The sequence below is a fragment of the Rhipicephalus sanguineus genome, chromosome 8, assembly GCF_013339695.2.
Source record: "Rhipicephalus sanguineus isolate Rsan-2018 chromosome 8, BIME_Rsan_1.4, whole genome shotgun sequence".
Lineage (NCBI taxonomy): Eukaryota > Metazoa > Arthropoda > Arachnida > Ixodida > Ixodidae > Rhipicephalus > Rhipicephalus sanguineus.
Window position 1 is genome coordinate 23964462 of NC_051183.1, and position 20498 is coordinate 23984959.

General features: G+C 44.4%; 2 protein-coding genes across 3 annotated transcripts in view; one reads left to right on the plus strand and one right to left on the minus strand.

Moving 5' to 3' along the window:
- LOC119401555 (tryptophan--tRNA ligase, cytoplasmic) overlaps window positions 1–20498 on the minus strand; it is a 434281-nt gene that overhangs the window by 409445 nt on the left and 4338 nt on the right. Inside the window, exons 4-8 of one of the 2 annotated variants that reach the window (XR_007417350.1) lie at window positions 16460–16642; window positions 15685–15898; window positions 13042–13215; window positions 11156–11296; window positions 4001–4388 (exon numbers count right to left, since the gene is read on the minus strand). Coding sequence is in view for 1 of the 2 variants with exons in the window: in XM_037668451.2 (XP_037524379.1) it covers window positions 4224–4388; window positions 11156–11296; window positions 13042–13215; window positions 15685–15898; window positions 16460–16642 (877 nt within the window). In the remaining variant the exon portion in view is untranslated. Of the gene's footprint in view, window positions 1–2503; window positions 4389–11155; window positions 11297–13041; window positions 13216–15684; window positions 15899–16459; window positions 16643–20498 lie in introns of those variants that run through there. The other variant, XM_037668451.2, reaches the window with a different exon arrangement.
- Window positions 18707–20498, plus strand: part of LOC119401556 (calcineurin subunit B type 2) — a 31646-nt gene continuing 29854 nt past the window's right edge. Inside the window, exon 1 of the mRNA XM_037668453.2 lies at window positions 18707–18864. Within this exon, the coding sequence (XP_037524381.1) occupies window positions 18832–18864 (33 nt within the window). The 5' untranslated portion in view covers window positions 18707–18831. The remainder of the gene's footprint in view (window positions 18865–20498) is intronic.

Genomic DNA, 20498 nt, shown 5'->3' on the forward strand with positions numbered 1-20498 from the left:
GGGCGCATGATAAGTTCTACGCGTAGATATTGAGGCATACTTCCTGAAACTCGAAGGAATCAGTCGTTTAAGTAGGCCATCACTGTCACGGCACACATTGTAGATATTGAACTTGGTGCATCCCATCCGTAGTTAAACCGAAGCACAAGCAGTATTCACATAAGAACGGACAACAATTTATTTAACGCTCACACGTCAGCACAACGACCGAAGGCGCGCAAGGCAGGCCAGCCAGGAAGATAGACGCAGGCGAACAGCAGCTCCAGGCAGCGTGTGGTTCTCGTTGGACCCATTCTATCCTCTAACTTGGATGCGCGAAGTCGGTCACAATTTAAAAAAACAGGATGGGCCACGCGCTTCGCTAATGCGCATCACGTGGTGCTATTAAGACAGCTACTGAGGGCGTGGCACCTGCAACTTGTATACCTCGCATTTTGTGATCAAACGTTCAATAGCAAACATTGCAAAAAGTTAACAGTGCGTATATATATTCGAAAAGGGACGGGACAAAGAAAGGCAAACAGCGCTCTTTGTCTCTCTTGGTCCCGTTCCTTTCCAAACCTTCTATGCGGTGTTAACGTTTTGCAATGGATTCACACCAACCTTCACAAGCGTCAACCCTTTCAAACTATGCAGTTCAGTTGTAGCCAGCGCTCGTCCTATTCTCATGTGTCTGATGACTCTGATCTATTCCTTCTTTGCTCACACTGCAGAATTTCTTCGCTATGAACCAACTACACCCCCCCGCCCCCCCCCCCCCCCCCCCAACTCCGAGATAATTCTACTTTAAACTCGATTTCTTCAAAATACAATAAAACTTTCAAAAATCCAGAAATTCTAGATTTCTAAACGCTTTAGGCTGCCCATTTAGGCTAAAAACTCCCATAACATCTGTTCCATCAGAACTCGACGAAACATTTAAAAACATTGAAATGAAAATTGCTGGAGGCTACAGCGTTACATTTCTTTTCACAAATGACACCAGAGCTTACCTGTGAGGCTGTGCATTTTCCCAACAACACCTGAAAGGAAGCACTTCAACTAGGACGACGAACTCTAGGATGCTATAAAGGACTGGATCTCGTCACGCCCACAGGAATTCTGGGAATAAGGAATCTTTCGGCTCGTTCATCAATGGGATCGTTGTGATCAGGCACATAGTACATGCCTTAAATAAAGTCTTTATTTATAGCCACAGTGTCGTTTCGCACCTTTTCATTTGAACATCCTTTGTAGTTTCAGCTGTAAGGTTGATTTACAACCGAAACAAGCGAGAAATCAGGCACGCTGTGGCATAGTTACGACATTACGTTTACGTTCCGACTCTACTTGTAACATATGACGTATTTTCACGTGTATAACCCGAACCCTTAACAATGGTTCGCGGATAATTTTTCTAAATACAACTCGCGCGTATTGGCGCGAAGCTAGCTTTCCTGCATATTTTGAAGCTCTGCCGTGAAGCCACCTTTGCACACCGGAATTCGAGTTTGTTTTTTTAGCGACATTGTCAATAAATTTTCTTTATGAAATGCACTCGCGCTTTTTTTTTTTTTTGCCAAGTGATTTCATGGGGGTCGACCTACATTCGAGTCTACCTACAATCGTGCAAAATACGGTCGTCTTGCACAATGTCACGGGCTATACACAATGCCACATTTTTCAGGCATTAAGCAACCAACTTCTCATGTTAATGACAATGTTTGAAAGAAGGATTATTTCGAGGGGCCCATTTCTTTGTTATGCACAATAAAATGAAATCGAAGGTTGCGGGCCCGGATCCCATCTATGAAAAGGGTGATTCTTTGTCCACATTAATTCATATCAATTTACGCCATAATTACTTACACTAAAGTTAAAGACAACCTTAATGTCCCCTACGCTTTCCTTGGTCCAACTGCGTGATGGATTTATTTCGTTGTGTCCAATAAGAGTTCTGTCGATTTCAGCACGTGTTGATTTGATGAAGCCTGAAAGGCCGCCGGCAGGTGCGAATACACTCTACACTCCAAGACAAACAGGAGTATTTGTGGCATCTTTCTGCCATGCAACAATCATCTGGTTTGCTTGCATTTTCGAAAAAAAGGTGAATTAGCTACATTTCTGTCAACAATGCTATTTCACGCCCCTAGCGCACACACCGTCTGCGACCAAAAAGCACCGGGTGCGCTGCAATAATGCAAGGAAAGCATGCACGATAAATGACACTTATTGCACGGAGAAAGACGCCCCAAATATGCCCACTTTTTCAGAGTGTGGCACAAAGACTCCCGAAAGGGTGCAAACTTTTGAAGCGTTGTTCCCAACGCCTCTCAAGTTCTGTCAGATCATCATGGAATTGCACGCCAAAATGGACAGTCGACTTTGTGGATTCTTACAGAATATCTAGTACCCTGAAGGCTCTTTCTTTGGCAATGACTTTTGTGGGTCAAATGCAGTAATGCCCATTGTTATAGGGAAGGCAGGAATTTAGAGTGAAACAAAGTTTCTGGCACGTTTAAAAAAAGTGCTTTTATTTATCAAGCCTCCGCAATAAATACCCACATGTCACATAAAAAAAACTGCTGTTCACATTCACGTGCTTCTTTTTCAGCAAGCTGTCGACTCTAGAAGGCAATGCTCACACGCGAGACCAGAATGCTTAACGTACACTTAGAAACAAAGTAACACATCAGTGAATTGCATTTACGATAAAGTTAGCTTTCAAATCTGCAACATCTAAATGTGTACGTTCGTGTTGCCCAAAGTGTACTGGAACAGAAATGTTGTTTCGGAAGAGAAGCTCCATTATCTGGAATTAGCCGAAATTGAAAATATATTTCATCACTGGGAGGCCATCACGTGCTAGCACCACACGGTGGAAGAGAAGAGAAAACTGCCTTTTCACCAAGGTTACCATGACAAACTGAAGGTCATGAATTTTTCAGCCATGCCGCCTAATGTGATTTAGGGACATTAGGTGACATTTAAAACTTCATTTACAGCACTTTTCAAGTGACCTTATAAGGCTCTCAGGTTGCATTGGAGTTATGATGGAGTGTCTTAACTGCTTGGCAAATAAAAAGTTTGGCGGCACGTTACACTCTCAGTAACTCTTGAAGGCGAAAACCTGGTGCACACTTGGTGATGTATTAAGTTACAAAATTAGAAACAAGACATATTGCCAGACATAACGAGCTGCAGTGTGATTGACACATATTAAGTTACCTTGATATTTAGCTGATTGCATCGTTTCTCCCCCCCTGGCCACCCCTCCAAAAGTGTTGTGCACCTCACATAGCATTGCACTACCCTTGGGATCAGCTCAGCTTTGACCAATCGACAATGTCATGTGATGACATCATACGATGACGTCGCAAGTTTCGGCGATCTGTGACGTCACCACATGATGTCACTGATGATGTAGGACATTCAGGTTTTTTTAGCACCTTTATCGCCAGCCATGCTTCGCTCAAGGTCATCACGCAACAAGTCCCATAAGGCCTTGGCCTTAAAAGAAACCGTCTTTTGCACAAACCCAGGATAATTACGAATCTTTGATCATGCACTATGTATCCCATTTCTGAATTTCAAACCTTCAGGATTTCCAAGCAAGCAACCCTGTCTGGTCTCCTGCTCAAACTTGAGCCAAGAATTAGTTTTTCTGGGAAATTCTACCCCCCCCCCCCTTTATCTTTCTGGCAAACGAATAAAGAAGACTTCACTTTGGTACTAACAAGGAGCTCTTACACAGGCCTGCCATTACAGCGTACAAAACTCCACGCACTTCGTTACGCACTCAAGTCTCTGACTTTCATCATTTCCAACTGAGCTTAAACAGTCACCTGCTCCCAGTCAAGTAAAAAACTGAGTTTTTCAGCCACATCTTTTTTTACTCTTGAGCAAACAAACAGAAATGTGGCCGTACTTTAGCAGAAACCCAAAATTCTTACAAAAGCATAATTACGGTATACACCAGATCATTCTTTCAAAGTGACCCAATCTATTCGCATGAATACACGGATTCAAAACAGTCACTGGAGTCAAGATGGAGTTTCTTCCCAAGAGCGTCATCCTCACCACAGCAACAAAAAACGCGAGGCTGTGCGTTGGTATAAGCTGATAATCCTTACAAAATAAGTTCTCATTTCACTAGGCAACTTCTACCCATGTGAACGTCCCGCATGAGGGAGTTAACGATGGGATGTTAGTTCGAGAGAATGTGTCACTGTACAGCAAGGCATCTAACACTGACGCTTCACTTCTAGTGGCCTTGGAGTTGTAAACTTGGCTATGACATCATCGGTGACAGCTTTCCTGGCGGTTTGGTGGTCAGCAATCAGCTTCTGCAGGATGCCGATCAACTCCTTCTTCAGGTGGCCCGTCAGCAACTCTCCACTGGTGTAATCCTGAAAAAGCGTATGAAGGAAGCAGACATTGAAAGCCTGGCAAACAGAGATAGCACTGTCACGTAGCTTAGTAGACCTTGGTGAGTGGCTAATTGGTAAGTCGTAATGGTGAAGTAATTAGGCACAAACTAGCCCTCCTTCATTCGCACGCATATCCGCACATGCGTATACTCGGGATCGCCTACCAACACACAGCATTGTATGTGGGTGGTGATCTCGACTACACACGCATTTATGCCCTAGGACGTCCTTGTTCAAATCGCGCACTCACACCATGCACCTAGGATTCAAAAGTAAAATTAACAGGCCGAAATTGGCTGCATTCCCAGAGTACATTATTTGTAGAGCGGTAGAAAAAATCATTAGGGTAGTTAAGAAAGTTGAACCAAAAAATACTAAATCTAACGATGACACGCAACGCAAACGCTTCGCAGTGTTACCTTATGTCCATCGCTTTTCACATGAACTTAAGCATGTTGCCAACTGGTTTGGCATAAATGTCGTTTTTAGCGCTCCCAACAAGGTACAACGAATATGCCGTGCAGGGGGGAAAAAAATCCACAAGAAGGAGAAGAAAAAGTGTCCTTGTTTTTCAAAAGAAATAAAAGTCACAGTTTCACCGCAAGGGCGAAGCAATGAATGCTATAGCAACAAATTGTAGTGTTAAACGAAGTGAGGCTGGTAGCTAACTGTTTTGTATCCAATCTCGCGTAACTACAAAACGCTGGTGTAAGAGAATACGGCCGCTCCAGGGAGCGATGCTCTCCGCATAGTCACTTCGCGTTGAGAGCGCAGCACATAGAAGGGTATACGAGCCGCCCGCTGTGATGGCTTTCGAGATAGCGCGCGCGCCAGCCATCGCAACCGCGCCCTTAGATTCAAAGTTCAAAGTGGCTGCTCGTGTGACAACACCCCCCCGCCCCCCACCTCGTGTCTTTCTATGGTCGTTAAAGACGGGCGGGGCATTTCCTATCTGCTCCGACGGCAGGCCTCCCGAGCGGGGTGATGTTATCGCATGCACCCTCCGAGCGACGGAAGTGGGCCGGCTCGTTTGATCTCTGCTTCGGCCGCGTTCGTCACCCATGCTGACGCGCTTTCACCCACGGTAGAACATACAATGCGCGGGGGGATCTTATCAATTTGGACTTCAGACCGGAAGGACATGACGGCGACGGCAAAAACCCATCGAGACTGTCCATATAATTGCTATCGTAATAAAAGCTAAATTTGTAATGTGCAGGACAGGCGTCATCTATACAGTCGAACCCCTCTACATCGAAAATGACAGTGCGCGGAAAAAATTTCGTTGAAGCGAAAATTTCGTTATTGTGAAATCGAAAAAAAAAATATAGCTGACCTGAGCTAGTAGACCAAACAAATTCCAAAATTTCCAAAATTCAAAAAGTGTCGGCTGCTTCCTTTTCTTTCCCAGAAGCGTCATGACGCGATTCTCATGTATGCATAGCGACACCATGTTGAAAAGCACGCTGAAACAACGGCTTCCGCGACCAAACCACACAGAGGCACAGGTGTGTAACACGAAATGCACAGTTGCACAAACAATCTAACAAGTACTAGCTATCCATCGACGACAAGGTATCCAACAACGCCAAGATGCAGGCGTGCTATCGCGGAGTGATGACTTACACCTTATTTTATGCTTTTCTTATCCTCCACCACTTGCGGCTGGCTGATCCTGTTGATAACACAAACGAACAGTCGCTCTGACCACTGGCCACACAGGCCAAGCGTGAAAAGCACGAAAAGCATTGACATCGGAAAAGGCATCGTTCTACGATTGCACCCCAAGCTGCAGTGTGCCTTAGAGTTAGCAGAGCAACTCAGCTTCGGCTTCGGATTGTCTGCGAATAAAAAGCAACTCAAGCCAGTGGCAAAAGCAGGGCAGTCTCACCGCCATCGCTATCAAGAAATGGCGGCTCCCATGCTCAGTTGACAGCGGCGCTTTTTGGTGCTGCCAGCACACGATTTAAACTTCGCAGACATATTTTTATGTTCTAAAATGCACCAAAATGTTCAAGATTGCGTTTACTGCATGGCAAATTAAATTCTTGAGCCTGGAATTGCATCGTAAAATTTCATTGAAGCAGAATTGCAGAAGAAAAAGCATTCGTTGTGGCGAGCATATTTATGCATTGACTCCTATGGACTGCTGACAGGGAACCGAGAATTTTTCGTTGGACCGGAAATTTCGTTGAAGCAACGTTCGTTGTAGCAGGGTTCAACTGTATGCTACCTTTAACATGTAGCTCTGTTTACATTGGCCAGACTGGCAGCTGCATTAACACTCGCTTGAAGGAACATCAAAAGTCCTTAGATAAAAATAGTTAATCACACTTCGCCGATAATTGCAGAAACTGCCAATGCCATCCTGTGTGGCCTGATACTGTGATTTTGTTCAGTCATAGAAATAATCTAACACGCAAAATCACGAAGCCTTTCACACCAAGAGATGCGTAAGTGAGGCTTCAATAGCACTAACAGACAAAGAAGTTCGCCTTTCTGAGTGCATCGCAATCACTTTGTACTTCTTGATGGGTATTGTAGATTATATTTTTCTGCACGCATTTTCGCCTTGCCTTTCGTGAATTTTTGTTTGTTTAATCTTGCACATGCACTTTCGAGCTATCCTGGTGTATATATGTGTGTGCTTCCTTTTCACCAATAAAACTGAGTTGTGACGTGTTTGTCCACCTCATTGTGTCTTTGTCAGTTCTGTGGGCGCTGAAATCATCCCGTTATGATTACCTGGAAGCTTTTATAAACAACCTTTGGAGCTGTCAGCAACAAAGACGTTCCTTCTTGTAGTACTTGAAACGCCACAGGCGTAAGCTGCGCAGAACTGTTTCACGACATGCTGGCACGTGATGCAGTTGAGGTCGTCGCTCCGAACGATCGCACACTGACAAGCACACGTCAAATCATTTGACGCGGCATGTCGAAGACGCTGGATTTGAGACGAACCAACCCAGAGTATCAAAGCAAAGCCATTGCCAGGTGTTGCTGCCAGTCGGCACCGCCGATGACAACATTGAGATTGTCAATGTGATCGTTACTAGCGCATTGTCAATCAGCGCTTGGGGGTCCACTGAACACGTCACAGCACTGTCAATGTTGCAGAGTGTTGAGCCATCGCATGCTGTTCACCCACGAAATCAAATAACTTCCACATAACGGACGCAATGCTTACTTCGTCAAAAAAGCTTATGCATACCAAGCTATCAAGTGAAGGCCACATCTCGAACTTGAAATCTTATGTCACTACTCCTTTATGTACACTAGAAGCCTGTTATTACGTTCCTCAGTGCTGTGTTTTCCCGGCCGTTATGTTGTTTCCAGGCAGTCCCAGCATAGCTCTCACAGGACTCAATATACTGAAAACCCCTCTGCTACATCATAATAGTTCCCATATGATAAGTCGCAAAGTGCACTCCGAGCAAGCTGAGCAGCCATGGAAGACAGCAGCCACATTAACTTTCCACTTGGAATGGCTAGAACATAGTATTACCCATAAGTGACACCCATGACGTAGTTCCGGTTCTTGTGAGCAAAAGCACTGACTTACAGATTAATAGTCCTTATTCAAGGACGCCATCTATGACATTTATTTTGCGCTGATATTGACCTCAATGCATACAGTTAGCAAAAGTAAGGCCTTCGAGATTGGCATTGTACTTCCATCATCGCAGTGTTGCAGACTGATTGTCTTTGTCACTTGTTCGACGAGTCGGCCAGTAGTCTTCCGCAGCAGTCTTCAGGAGCAGTGCCCCTCCCCTGGCACTGCCCCTGACTGGATTTACACTCAAACCTCATTATAACAAAGTCATATCTGCCAATAAAATAACTTCGTTATATCCGAAAATTCTTTATAAACGTTTATTAGTAACACTGTGTCTATGACAAGACTATTCTTCATTTACTTCGTTATAACCGATAATTCGTTATATCGAGGTTTGAGTGTATTAAGATACAACACTGCCGATGCTCGGAAAACTCGTTACTCAGTAAATACTTGGTAAAAACATAGTATATACACCAGGCAATGCTGCTCGTGTTTTTCAAGTGTCAGCACTTGAAATAAAACTCTGTGCACTTCCTCACTAATTCTTTTTTTCTATTTTTCTTGCTTATTGGTTCTTGCGTTTCTCAAGTCTTACAGTCCTTTTTGTATGGTTCCGTAAGAAATCATATTAGCGGAGTTCTATTGTACATGGCGTTCTACAACCAAGAATTTGTGAAAGGTATGCTACTAGAGCAGTTCTTTAAAAAATTGGCCGCGTATATGCGTGTTTCGCTGGAAATATCGTCAAAAGGACTTCTGCCGGCCCTACTACACGTGTCCTCCTCCTCGATGTTGAATCGCCGCATCTGGCTCATAGCGTCGCATTTGCAGCGCAGCCCGAAAAATACTAGCATTTTCAGCGCAGCCTAAGAAACACTAGGGTCTTTAGAATTGCTATCTATTAGGCTTGTGCGAATAGTAAATTTTAGATCCGAAGCGAACTGAAAGCGAATAGTGATTTGGCCGAAGCGAATTTTGAAGCAAATTTGAATAGTTTATATCACATATTATAAAGAAAAATGAGCATATCTGTCATGACCCAACTAACCGTGAAATATTTTTAAAGTTGAAACAAAACATATGCATATGTCATTCTTTTTGGTTCAAAGGGAAGTGGAAGCAACTTTGAGTAGTAGCAGGATTTGACTTTTGGTAGAGTGCAAGTGATAACCTGTAAAATATGTTATGTTGTCAAATTTAATATACTTAGAGCATATAAGTGGGTATAACAAGCTTTTAAACTTAAAGAATGATAAATCGATGTAAGGGTAATTTCGAAATCCGGCATAATTAGAAGGATTTCTACAGCCCCGTACTTTGCAATGTAAATTTGAGTGGATAATTTGAAGCGGCGGTCAGTACCAGCCCGGTTAATTCGAAAACTTTGGGTGCCATGGGCCAATTCCGCAATCTTGATTTAGCCACAAATCCGCAGAAGCTATAGCCCTTAGGAGCCACAAGGCAATGCAGTGTAGCGATACTAATGGGTGACAAGTGAAGCATCCCAGCCTCGCTGCTGCCAGTGCAAGAAAAAAAAACACGCCATATCCACGAAGTGAATGATGATTGAGGAGCTGGCTCGGAGATATTCGGGTAAACTGTGAATGCTCCATACAATTCCTCTACTGTCATATAAAGACGTCACACGTTTTTATAGTAGCAATTGTGGTCAGGTTGTTGTCGAACCACAAGGGGTCGCACACCTTGCAGCTGTGGCCGAATGTGTGGTCGAGGAAATCGAGGAAATGTGGTTTTGCCTGCGTTAATGTCATCATTAGGATGCTCAAAGAGCAAGAGGAAGAAGACATCTCTTTCGCGCAAGCTGCGCCTGTAGCGGTCGCCTCTGGAACTAAGATAACGCTTACGATGTGGGACATTACCCCAGCTTAAGAACCTGGCGAGCCAGCTCCTAAAAACAAAACAAAAGGTGGTCTCGTGGTCAGCTGAAATGTGCACCTGCGGAAAAGAAGACGTGCTTCACTGCAACACAGCGGTGACACACGGGCAGCATGACGCATGCTTCTATCAACGTCAGCGCGTCATGATTTAGCCATTATTTCTGGGAAAATAGAGAAATTATTAAAGGGCAGTCTGACGGAATTCGCGATGTATGCGAACCGTCCGATTGGCGGTTGTTCTGGCAATTTGCGCACTTGCACTCCTGACGGAGTACTTGCCTGCAACGCCTACTTCGAAAACTCAGTTCAAAAACTTCGATGATCATCTTTTCCACCCAGAACACATCGCGAATTCCGTCACACTGGTCATTATTAAATTCTTTATTTTACCAGAAGGAATGGGCGAATGGTCACATCATGATGCGCTGACGCTGCGAGGAGCAGGTGACATGCTGCCTGCATGTCACCACTGTGTTGCAGTGAAGCATGTCTTTTTTTTTTTTTTCCGCAGGCACGCATTTCAGTTGACCACGAGACCGTTTCTTTTCCCCCTTTTTTTTTTCTTGCACTGCCAGCAGCGAGGCCCACCGTTTCACCGGTTTAGCAGCAAAATTGGGGCCAGGTATGGCTGGAAAACATAACCCTTGTAGCCGCAAGCTAGCAGGCACAGCAAACCACCACCTCTGATTACTTCCAGTAATTCAAAGTTCCTTGCATCCCGCCTTTTGTATGTTTGGTTAATTCGAAAACCCACTTAACTAGATTTTTCACAGTCCCAGTGACTTTGAATTAACAAGGTTTTACTGTATGTTCACTTAACCTTGAAGTAGGGCTTCGCGGCAGTGCGGATTTCTCCTGGAAAGGTGTATTCACGGTATAGCACACCTCCACTGCAGTGAAACCACCTTTACAGGGGGTTACATGCGGTTCATATATGTCTATTCGTTCATTTCGAATACTTTGAAATTTCCAAGAATTTAAACTCGTTTTGAAGCGAATTCGATTACTGTAATATCTATGTATTTTCTAATACAGGAACATACCACCTAATACTTACGTATTGATCTTGCGCCTCAGATATGCGTAACATTTGCTTTTTGATCAACGATGTCCACAAGTATGAACGGCGCTACCAGTTCAAGATGGCTGGGCGTTCAGCAAGTGTTTTAAACTTTGGCCGGGTGGCTGAATCAGTTGACAGACAGACAGACAGACAGACAAACAGACCAAAGTTTCTGCGTTTAAGTCCCCCAAGAAAGACTATCGTCTTTAAAAGAAGCACAACATACCTTGCGGATCTGCTCTAGCTTCTCATCATCTTCGAGGAAGAAACGAAGGTACTGGTACGATATGTCCACATCACAGTTGCCTCCTTTCTCCTTGTGTTCCTCAATGGTAGCACCACCTCCAGAGAAGGCATACTTGTTGATCTGATGACAGACAGGTCGGAAAAGTTAAGCACATTTGCCTTTCCACGTGTTATTGACAGTGAAATCGCAATAACGTAGCATGGCCTGATATACTAGCAAGGCTTCACAACCTGAAAATAATAGCAAGGCTTCACAACCTGAAAATAACATAGCAGCAATGAACACAAGAGTTAAGGAGTAATGTTTCATATGCTTTGCTTTAATCTTTTTTATTACCTGCCACGGCGGTCTAGTGGTTACGTTATTTGATTGCTGACCCGAAAGTCGCGGGATCGAATCTCGACCGCCGCGGCTGCATTTCGGTAGAGGCAAAATGCCAGAGGCCCGTGTGCACATTACCCCAGGTGATCGATATTAGTGGAGCTCTCCACTACGACATCTCTCATAATCATATCGTGGTTTTGAGACGTAAAAACCCAACATTTATTGTCACTGCTTCACATTTTAACTCGGCAGTGGAATCTCAATGATAGGACCATTTAAAATGTTTGTATCATCTACGCTTCTCGACGATCCGCAACAAACCATAGCCACAGCAACAAACTGAAAAAGGCCTTTTGATTTATTTGCAGTGATACTACCAGCAAAGCTGTTTAAGGTCAAGGTAAATCCCTGGGGATCCATCGTCCGCACTTTCTAGTCCAACTGCAGGAGCCTGACGAGAGGGTGAGCTAAGTGGGTGAGAGGGAAGCCTAGTGTAGAGAGTTGGGCCCTGGTGGAGAAAGGGTAGTGACGTGGAGAGAGTGAAGCAGGGTAGAGAGGAGGAAAGCAAAGGCAAAGCTATGGTGGGAGCGAAGCAGCTACTGTGGAGAGGAGGGACGACTGATAACCATCCTGGAAAAGCTGAGGGTCTCACATTTGTTCTGGCATGTTCACCTCGCCTCGCCTCACATTCGTTCTGGAATGTTCAGCAATGGCCAAGCTAAAACTGATGCCACCAGCTCCGCTGTTTAACCAGCCTTTGCGACGTTAAAGAGGCCCTACAGCACTTTTCCAAGTAATGATCTAATGGCTTCATTAAGAGAGCTTACTGCCTCACGAATCGACTGACGCAAAAATTTTTCGAATCCATCGAGTACAAGCGGAGTTACAGGGATTTGTCGCACACTTCAAGCGCTTTCTCCCTCCTTTCGTACGAGCGAGCGTACTGAAAGCTACGCAGGGAGGGGGGTGATAGGGGGGCAGGACGATGCGCCCCTTCGTCAGCGCGAGTCATGACCTTGATGCGAAAACTAGAAGCAGCGCGAAAAAAACGACGACAAAAACAGGAACACACACAACAGGACTAGCGCCCCTTCGGACGAGCGCTCTCTTTTCATTTTTTCTTCGAACGCGTGGCTTACTCTCAGTGTGATTGCGAGCGCACGTGCGGGCACGTGGCGGCATCCCACGGAGTGCCACTGTAACTACGCAGCTCACGGTGCTCAAATCAGCCAACGGCCATGGACTTTGCGTACATGCCGCAGTGACTTGGGTATGTGGCATCACTTGTAGAGAGAAGAAGGAGCTATTCCTAGCCGACTTTGAGAATTAATTGTAAGTTCCAGGCCATGTGCTGTGCTATGTTTCACTCGCGTGTTCCCTGGAGCCTTGACTACCGATCAGCAGTGTTATCTGCCCATGCTGAAAAAGTGTTGCAGAGCCCCTTTAAGTCAGCTGAAGTTATGCATAACTTTTTACTCACTGGTGGCTGCATGGAGTTTAAAAGTAAATCAATCTCCAGTAAGCACTTCCCAGAAGCTCACCTTGTTCTTGATCTGAGCAGGGGTGTCAGTGAGGAATATCGACGAGTTGGGGTCACTGGCACTCATCTTGCTCTGAGCCCCTTGCAGTGCTGGGAAGAACACCGAGTGCAGCAGTGCAGGTTTGGGATAGCCCAGTTTGGGCGCCACATCTCGCGTCATTCGGAAGTAAGGGTCCTGAAATAGCAGCAAGGAGTGCTCAGTCAGCACCAGTCGATTCCCATAAGTCAAGCTAAGCCGGACCAGACAGTCCCTCAGGGAAACACTAAAGGAAGCACAGGCGAAAGCCTATTATCTCACTGTTTTCACATCCTTAGTTGATTGCACTGTTCCCTCCCTTCTACCCCTGAAGCTTCCTGCACCTCACGTGGTGTTTCACTAACTCAAGAATTGGCGTACCTTTCCTTTGATGAAAAGATGATGTCACTGATGACATCATAAATTTTGGCCTTAAAAAAAAAAAGGCCTTAAAAGGGCCCCTACCACTTTTCAAACCGTTATTTTTTTTACTGTGGGTTGGGTCAAATGAAGGATCTGAAGATAAATACAGCAAGAATGGTACCGATAGGGGCATGCGGTTCAAAGTTATTCAGTGCAGTTCAATCAAAATACAAGAAAAAGAATTACTTGAATAAAAAAATTGCGATCCTCACACTACATATTATTTACTGTAATGCAGCAATGTAATGACAAGGATACTTAATAATATCTGGGGTTCAACGTCCCAAAACCACGATATGATTATGAGAGACGCTGTAGTTGAGGGCTCCGGAAATTTCGACCACCTGGTGTTCTTTAACTGACAAAATACTTGAAAGCTCCATAGGATGGTGGGGGGAACGGGGGGGAGAGGTCTTGCTGCTTTTTGAATACTTCCAATGCTGAACTGCTGGCATATTACAGTAGAACCCCGCTGTTACGTTCCTCACTGCTGCGTTTTCCCGGCTGTTACGTCGTTTTCCGCCGGTCCCGGCATAGCTCCCATAGGATACAATGTATTGGGAACCCCGCTGTTACGTCGTAACTGTCGGACCGTTCCCGTATGATACGTCGCGAAGTGCGCCCGGAGCCGACCGAGTGACTACCAAAGAGAGCGGCCATGGTGCATTTTCACGCAGCTTGGCCTCGTTTGACCGTAATATTAGCCGCATGAGAGGCGCAAGCAACAGAATCTTTCAATTGATGCAAACAAAAGCATGGCCTTCGAGATTCAAATTGCAAAGATGGCGCCTATGACGTAACTGCTCGCGAAAGCAAGGCCTTCGAGATTGGCATTTACTATTGACAAAAGCATAGCCTCTGAGATTTGCATTGCACAAACATGGCGTGTATGACGTAATTGCTTGTGAAAGCAAGGCCTTCGAGATTGGCATTCACTTCTGCCATCGCGTTGGCGTAGACTCATCATCATCGTTATTTGTCGGAGAACGGGAGGAGTTCGAGCTGGTTGGAGCTCGCATGGTCGTGCGTGCGGTTCGCGGTCGGACTCGCCGCGCCGGTCGTGATTGCGTGTGCTTAGTTCTTTCATGCCTACAGCTGTTGGTGTTAAAAAAATCACATACGTTGATTACATTTCTGCGGATAAGGCCGTCCTAAGCTCCGCGTTTCTATCCATCGACTAGATCGCGGCTGAGCGCGCCAATTTCGTGCTGCTCGTAAGAATTGAAATAAAATTCTGTACCACTAAATATTTTGCCGTTTTTCCTGCTTTTCGGCTCTTACGTTTCCCGTCTCTTACGTTTATTTCCTACGGTCCCTTCAAAAACGTATCAGCGGGGTTCTACTGTATGAGGAATACTGAAAGCATCATCACCTCTGGATCTGTGTAATCAAAGTAGCACCACCACGATATCTTGTGTGGCCTGCACTATTTACGGTTTGGCGTGTTATCTTTATTTACAGTTTGGCATGTTCCGTATAGTAATTTCTTCTTTGATGTGACTGCTTCCATTTTGTTTCAATAAATTCCTAATGCCTGCAGTGTAAAATTTTCAGTTGCACACATGTTCAGCATAAACCTGACTAATGTATACTGTCATGTATTTACATCACATTCTTGTTTCAATTATTCACTTTATTTTTCTATTTAGTTTCCTCAGCTAATTCTGTAATATTCTTTTTGTCGTTAAGATACAAGTGTTTAGAAGTAAGAGGTCTGCATTACAAGTTTCCCAACCGTGGGGCTTCTGAATACAATAAACCTCACTACTGATGTTATCATACACACAAAAAAAATTCAAACTCTAGGCAACACAGTTAACCGAGCAATCAAAGCACCACCGCACGATCAAACATAGCGGTGCTCACAGAACTGCCATCAAAATGCTCGATAATACCGTTCAAACTCGATCTAAAAAAACATGATTTTACAAAGTTTACTATCTAAAAAAGAAATTTCCATTCCACAGCAAATACCTATAGGGTTCAGTGTTGTCATGAACTCGAATTAACGAACTAACTTGGCTGCCAAACCCAATTTGAGTGAAGAAGCAGTGAAAGGTTGTGGGAAAGAGCAGTGACTTTGTTCTAAATTTGCCTCAACTACAATCAGTTCATAACGCAGCGAGGGCTACTCTGGCAACAAACCATCGCTAGCCATTTCACAGTCATTTTGCCCAAAAAAATCTTATTGAACTAGATTTTTACCTGGTCGATTCCACAGGGAATGAGGCAGGGAACACGGCTCTTCTCTCCAAAGATGAACGGGAAAGACGAACTCAACGCCGGCGCGGCCTGGACAGCTGGGAAGCTAATTTTGCCGATAGAATCGCTGTCGCCGAATCCAAAGATGCCCTTGACCTGGTTGAAGGTGACACCTCGCCGTATTCTCACAATGTTCTTGTAGAACTCGGGACACCTCCTATATAACAAAAGAACAAGAAAAAAAAGGAACAGGAGATGTACAGTATTTGCACAATTCTAATACACACCTTATTTAAGATAAATGGTGTGTTCAAATCTGGACGCACATTACAATCGTAACTAACATTACATAAAATAGAAAATTGAACAGACTCTCTTTAAAAAATCCTCAATTAAAGGTAGCTAGCAACACCACAATTGACATCCTGTAATCATGTGAACACTTTTTGGTTGTTTGTTTGTTCTTAAGACTTGGTTTCCAATCAACATTTTATAGATTGAAATATCCACCCGTTACAGCTCTTTTGCTCAACATCCTTTTGATGAGGCAGTCCTGTGGCAGGACAAGAAAAAATAAAAACGACCATCCCACTACAAGGCCATGAAATGCCACAATGAAATGAAGCTAGAGCTTTTCGTACAATTGCTCCATGGTGTTCATGTGTTGCAGGTCAAGAAGTCCTCAAGTGCAGTACAAAACAGATGCACCAACAGATGCTAGACCACACATACCAATACTTTGACATCAGCTTGAAATGTAAATGTAACACAAACTCACCCCACGAACTGAAAGTCTGAGAAGATGAATGTCTTTGCAGGATCGAAGCCGCAGGCGATGATGTCTCGCATGTTTTCGTGGGCCATCTTCTCAGCCTCCTCTACCGTCATGTCTTTCCATAGGAACTTCTCGTCATCGGTGAGCTGGATTACCAGCGGGACATCGAAGGTGTCCTGAAGCCACCTGTGGAGTGTATTAGCAATTCAGTCATTACAGTACACCCTTCTCCTTAATGCTAACCTTTCACAATTGTCTATTGGCTTTGCACTTTGTTGCAGCTGATTTTACCAGTGGTGATTTGGCATATTCAAATGTAGTTTACATCTACACAACTTCCTGTGTACAGCTGCATAGATGTCAACCACAGTATGTTAAATACAGATCTCAACTACAGTAGTTGTGCATATGCCATCTATAGACCATCTGTTCAGTTGCGTGGATGTCAACTACAGTTGCCAACTATACTATATCAACTACTATAGTAAGCGTTCAATATCAAAAAAGACAAGTGGGTACATAAGGGACCCTTCCATCAGCCTGCACAACATAGAGAACCTTTTCGTGACATGCGCGTGAAGTTAATGATTTCTGTCTTGTCTTCATGCATACGCTCTTTGTACCATATTGCTTCTAGTTACTTACAGGCCTTTGGAAGTGAACAAACTGTGTGAGTTTGTGTTTGTCCTAGACACCAGTACCTCTTTTGTGAATGCGACAAATTATTTGTGCTTAACTAGATTTTTAAATACAGTGCTATGCAGATGTTATCCACATAACTTGCTGTGTAGTCACACAGATGTCAACTGGGGCATGTTAAGCAGCGTGGAAGGTTGAGCAAGTATTCATATTGGTGAAACTGTGCAGTGGGACGAGACAGCGGAGAAAGAAGTGAGACAAACAAGCACACATTGCGCTTGTTTGTCTCACTTCTTTCCTCATGTCTCGTTCCAACGCGCAGTTTGACCAAAAAGAGTACGTCAACTACAGATTTCAGCCACTACGGAAGTTGTGTAGGTGTCATACGTGAAACTACAGGTGACGTCCACGTAGCACTAGGCGATGAATGAATTTTTCTGCAGCACAAGACGCCAATGTGCCTAGAACTGCCGAGGCCTATGTGCGCATGTGAAGTCTAAATATGTCACACATCTTGGCATTACTAAGCCACTCAAGTTTTGGCGGCGTTATACTCTCTCTGGGATTCGCACGCTTTTCTACGTCGCTGTCCGCAGGATCGGCACGTCAAATTGAATGGGCCAATCCTGGAGGCAGTGTAATACTGAAGAGCGCTTTACATGAAAGATTGATGATAAGAAACGAAAAAAAAAACCATAACAAACCAAAAAAATCTCGGGAAAGGTGGCACAATTTTGATTGAAGAATGACTGAAGAACTTACAATCTTGATGGCACTATATTTTTTACATTGCCAAACACCATGCAGGAAGTGCTGCATAACAAAACTGAGACTATCAGGTGGCCAGCACTCGGCAGTAACACAGTGAGTCGATTGTGTTAACTGGAAGCATAGAAGTGCAAAGCCTGGAGGAGCTATATCGATCCTGTACAACAAGTATACCACCCACTAAACGTCACTTGCCCAAGTGCGTACACTGTCGCATTTTAATCTTCATTTTCTTGACGACAGAGGAAAAAAACTAGAACAACCTTTCCCTGCCCTATCATTGCCATTCCCACTTCACTTGCATTCATGGATGAAATAACAAGTGTTGTGCAATGCAATATGGTGGACAACCTTTTGTACGATATTTTTGCAAGCCCACTTAGGTAATACTAGCCTCCAAGGAGTCCTCAAGGCAAACTAAAAAACAAGTTTTCTTTGTTATCGGAGGGGAAACAGCGCAAGAGAAGACGAGGACAAGAAAGGCGACGCCAAGCTTCCAACACGCCCAGGCTTCTATACTAAGTTTCTTTGTTACTTCTTGATACGTTCAAGTGTGGATAAATGATGTTCCCGACATCACAGCCCCCCACTTGTTTACGCATTCGAATCAAGACATTCCCACATGCCGCATAAAACAGCGCAGCTGAAAACAATTGTTGCACACACTGCGAAAACATCCAGGCGTGCGCTAAAGTGGTCAGCGACAACAACAATGACCGACGCGAACAATACCACGCCTCGATCGAGTCGCGCCGCGGACAAAGAAGTGACAAGGGAGTTGCCGCGATGACAATGCCCCACTACACAATACCCCATTCGACTGTGCCTACCTAGCTACGCATCGCCGACAAGGCCTGCCGATGTGGCAGACTTGCACTAGTTTCGTTCCGTTTTGGAGCAAATTTTTTCCTCCTGTGGAGCTACTGTTTTATCAGAATATACGCACTGGGTTCTGACGACACAGCAGCATGTGGCGTGTTCTAGGAACAACAATGCGTCAGGTGAGAGCGTTGTCCTCGGCAGTTAGTATGTGCTCCGCTTAAGACACGATTGCTGAAATAAGGGCACATGAAAATTAACCGGAAGAGCGTCGGCCAGCAGTTTCGCAACACAGTCTCTTGTAAATGTGGACGAGGGAAGAAGGGTGGACGGTTGTATTGTGCCAAATGTAACTCCATGTCGCAAATACGGCCCGAATACTAAAGCCCAGTTATTGCACACTTGTGCAATATTGAAATGCAAATTGAAACGTGGGAATTTAGGGCTACATAATGTCGTACATACTTTCATTTCCACCACCTCCAGTTCATGTCATAACTTTTACTCAAACACTTCCCTCAGAGCCAACACACATAGCAGGCAGATTTGCAGTGACATGATGCGGTTTTCATGAGAAATTGCTCAGTAGCAATCGTCATACTAAAAATATGACGTCACATTTCGATCCGTGAGTAATGCACACAGTAGATCACGGCAAGTGTCAAACTAATGAAGCTCTGTGGATTCTGAAAACGTCAAACATGCAGCACGTGTACCAGACTTATAGAGTAATTGAGTATACTACTCTAAAGCAAGACTCAAGCGATAAGGGACGCCAGTTTAGATGTATTAAGGCTATTAAACACGAACCTACTAAGTTTATATAAATAAGCATTATGCATTCAATTCTAGAAAAAATATTGTGTTTGCGGCTGAAAATCAAACCTACAGGTTCACCAGTAAAATGCTCTATCCAATAAATCACTGCAATGGTTAGGTTCATTGATAATAATAAGGACCTTAAAACCCACTTGTACAGTGGCACTAATATTATTGATGATTGTTGGGGTTTTACATCCCAAACCCACGATATGATTACGAGGGACGCCATAGTGGAGGGCTCCAGAAATTTAACCACCTGGGGGTTCTTTAACGTGCGTACAGTGGCACGATTAGAGGTGAGATTATTTGAAAGGTTTGTGGTATAAATACATGAACCTGCTGGCTGCTCCAAACTGGGAATTATAGAATGTGGCAAAGCCCACAAGTGCCACGTATTACCTTTAATACTGATAAGTATTTTTTCTAGCAAAGCAAGACTTCACAGTTTCACGAAAGCAATGGAGAACCAAGGAGGTTCTATAGAACCTCTGGAGTGGCAGTCCCGGCCGCCGCCAACGGGAGCAAGTGAAGCCGCCGGCGGCCATGTAGCTAGAGGAAAAACACGGCGCGACCGCCATAGACGGCAATGGAATACGCGCGGCGCGCGCGTTGGTTTGCAGTCCCACAATCAAAAAATGAGATGGAAACTGCTTTAAAGTTACACCCACGAATAGTTGCCTCTTCTCGTTTATGAAACAAAATTATTTCATACACCCATTGTCAGCTGCAGACTTTTAGAATAATCTGTTGTCGAAGGGGTGCTTCGTATATCGAGCGCGCTGTAATTACATATGTGTTACTAGGAACTGGTTTTTTGTGTTGTAACGGCATCAGTGTTCAAGGGGTAACCACAAGCTAACGTGGAATGCACTTATTCTCTTTACATAACCACACATTCATCACGCGAACATTTGACCAGAAGGAGGATTCGCAAGCATTAACCTACGTGGGCGACGTGTGCCATCACGGCAAGCGCAGCGCGCACAGCCTCGAA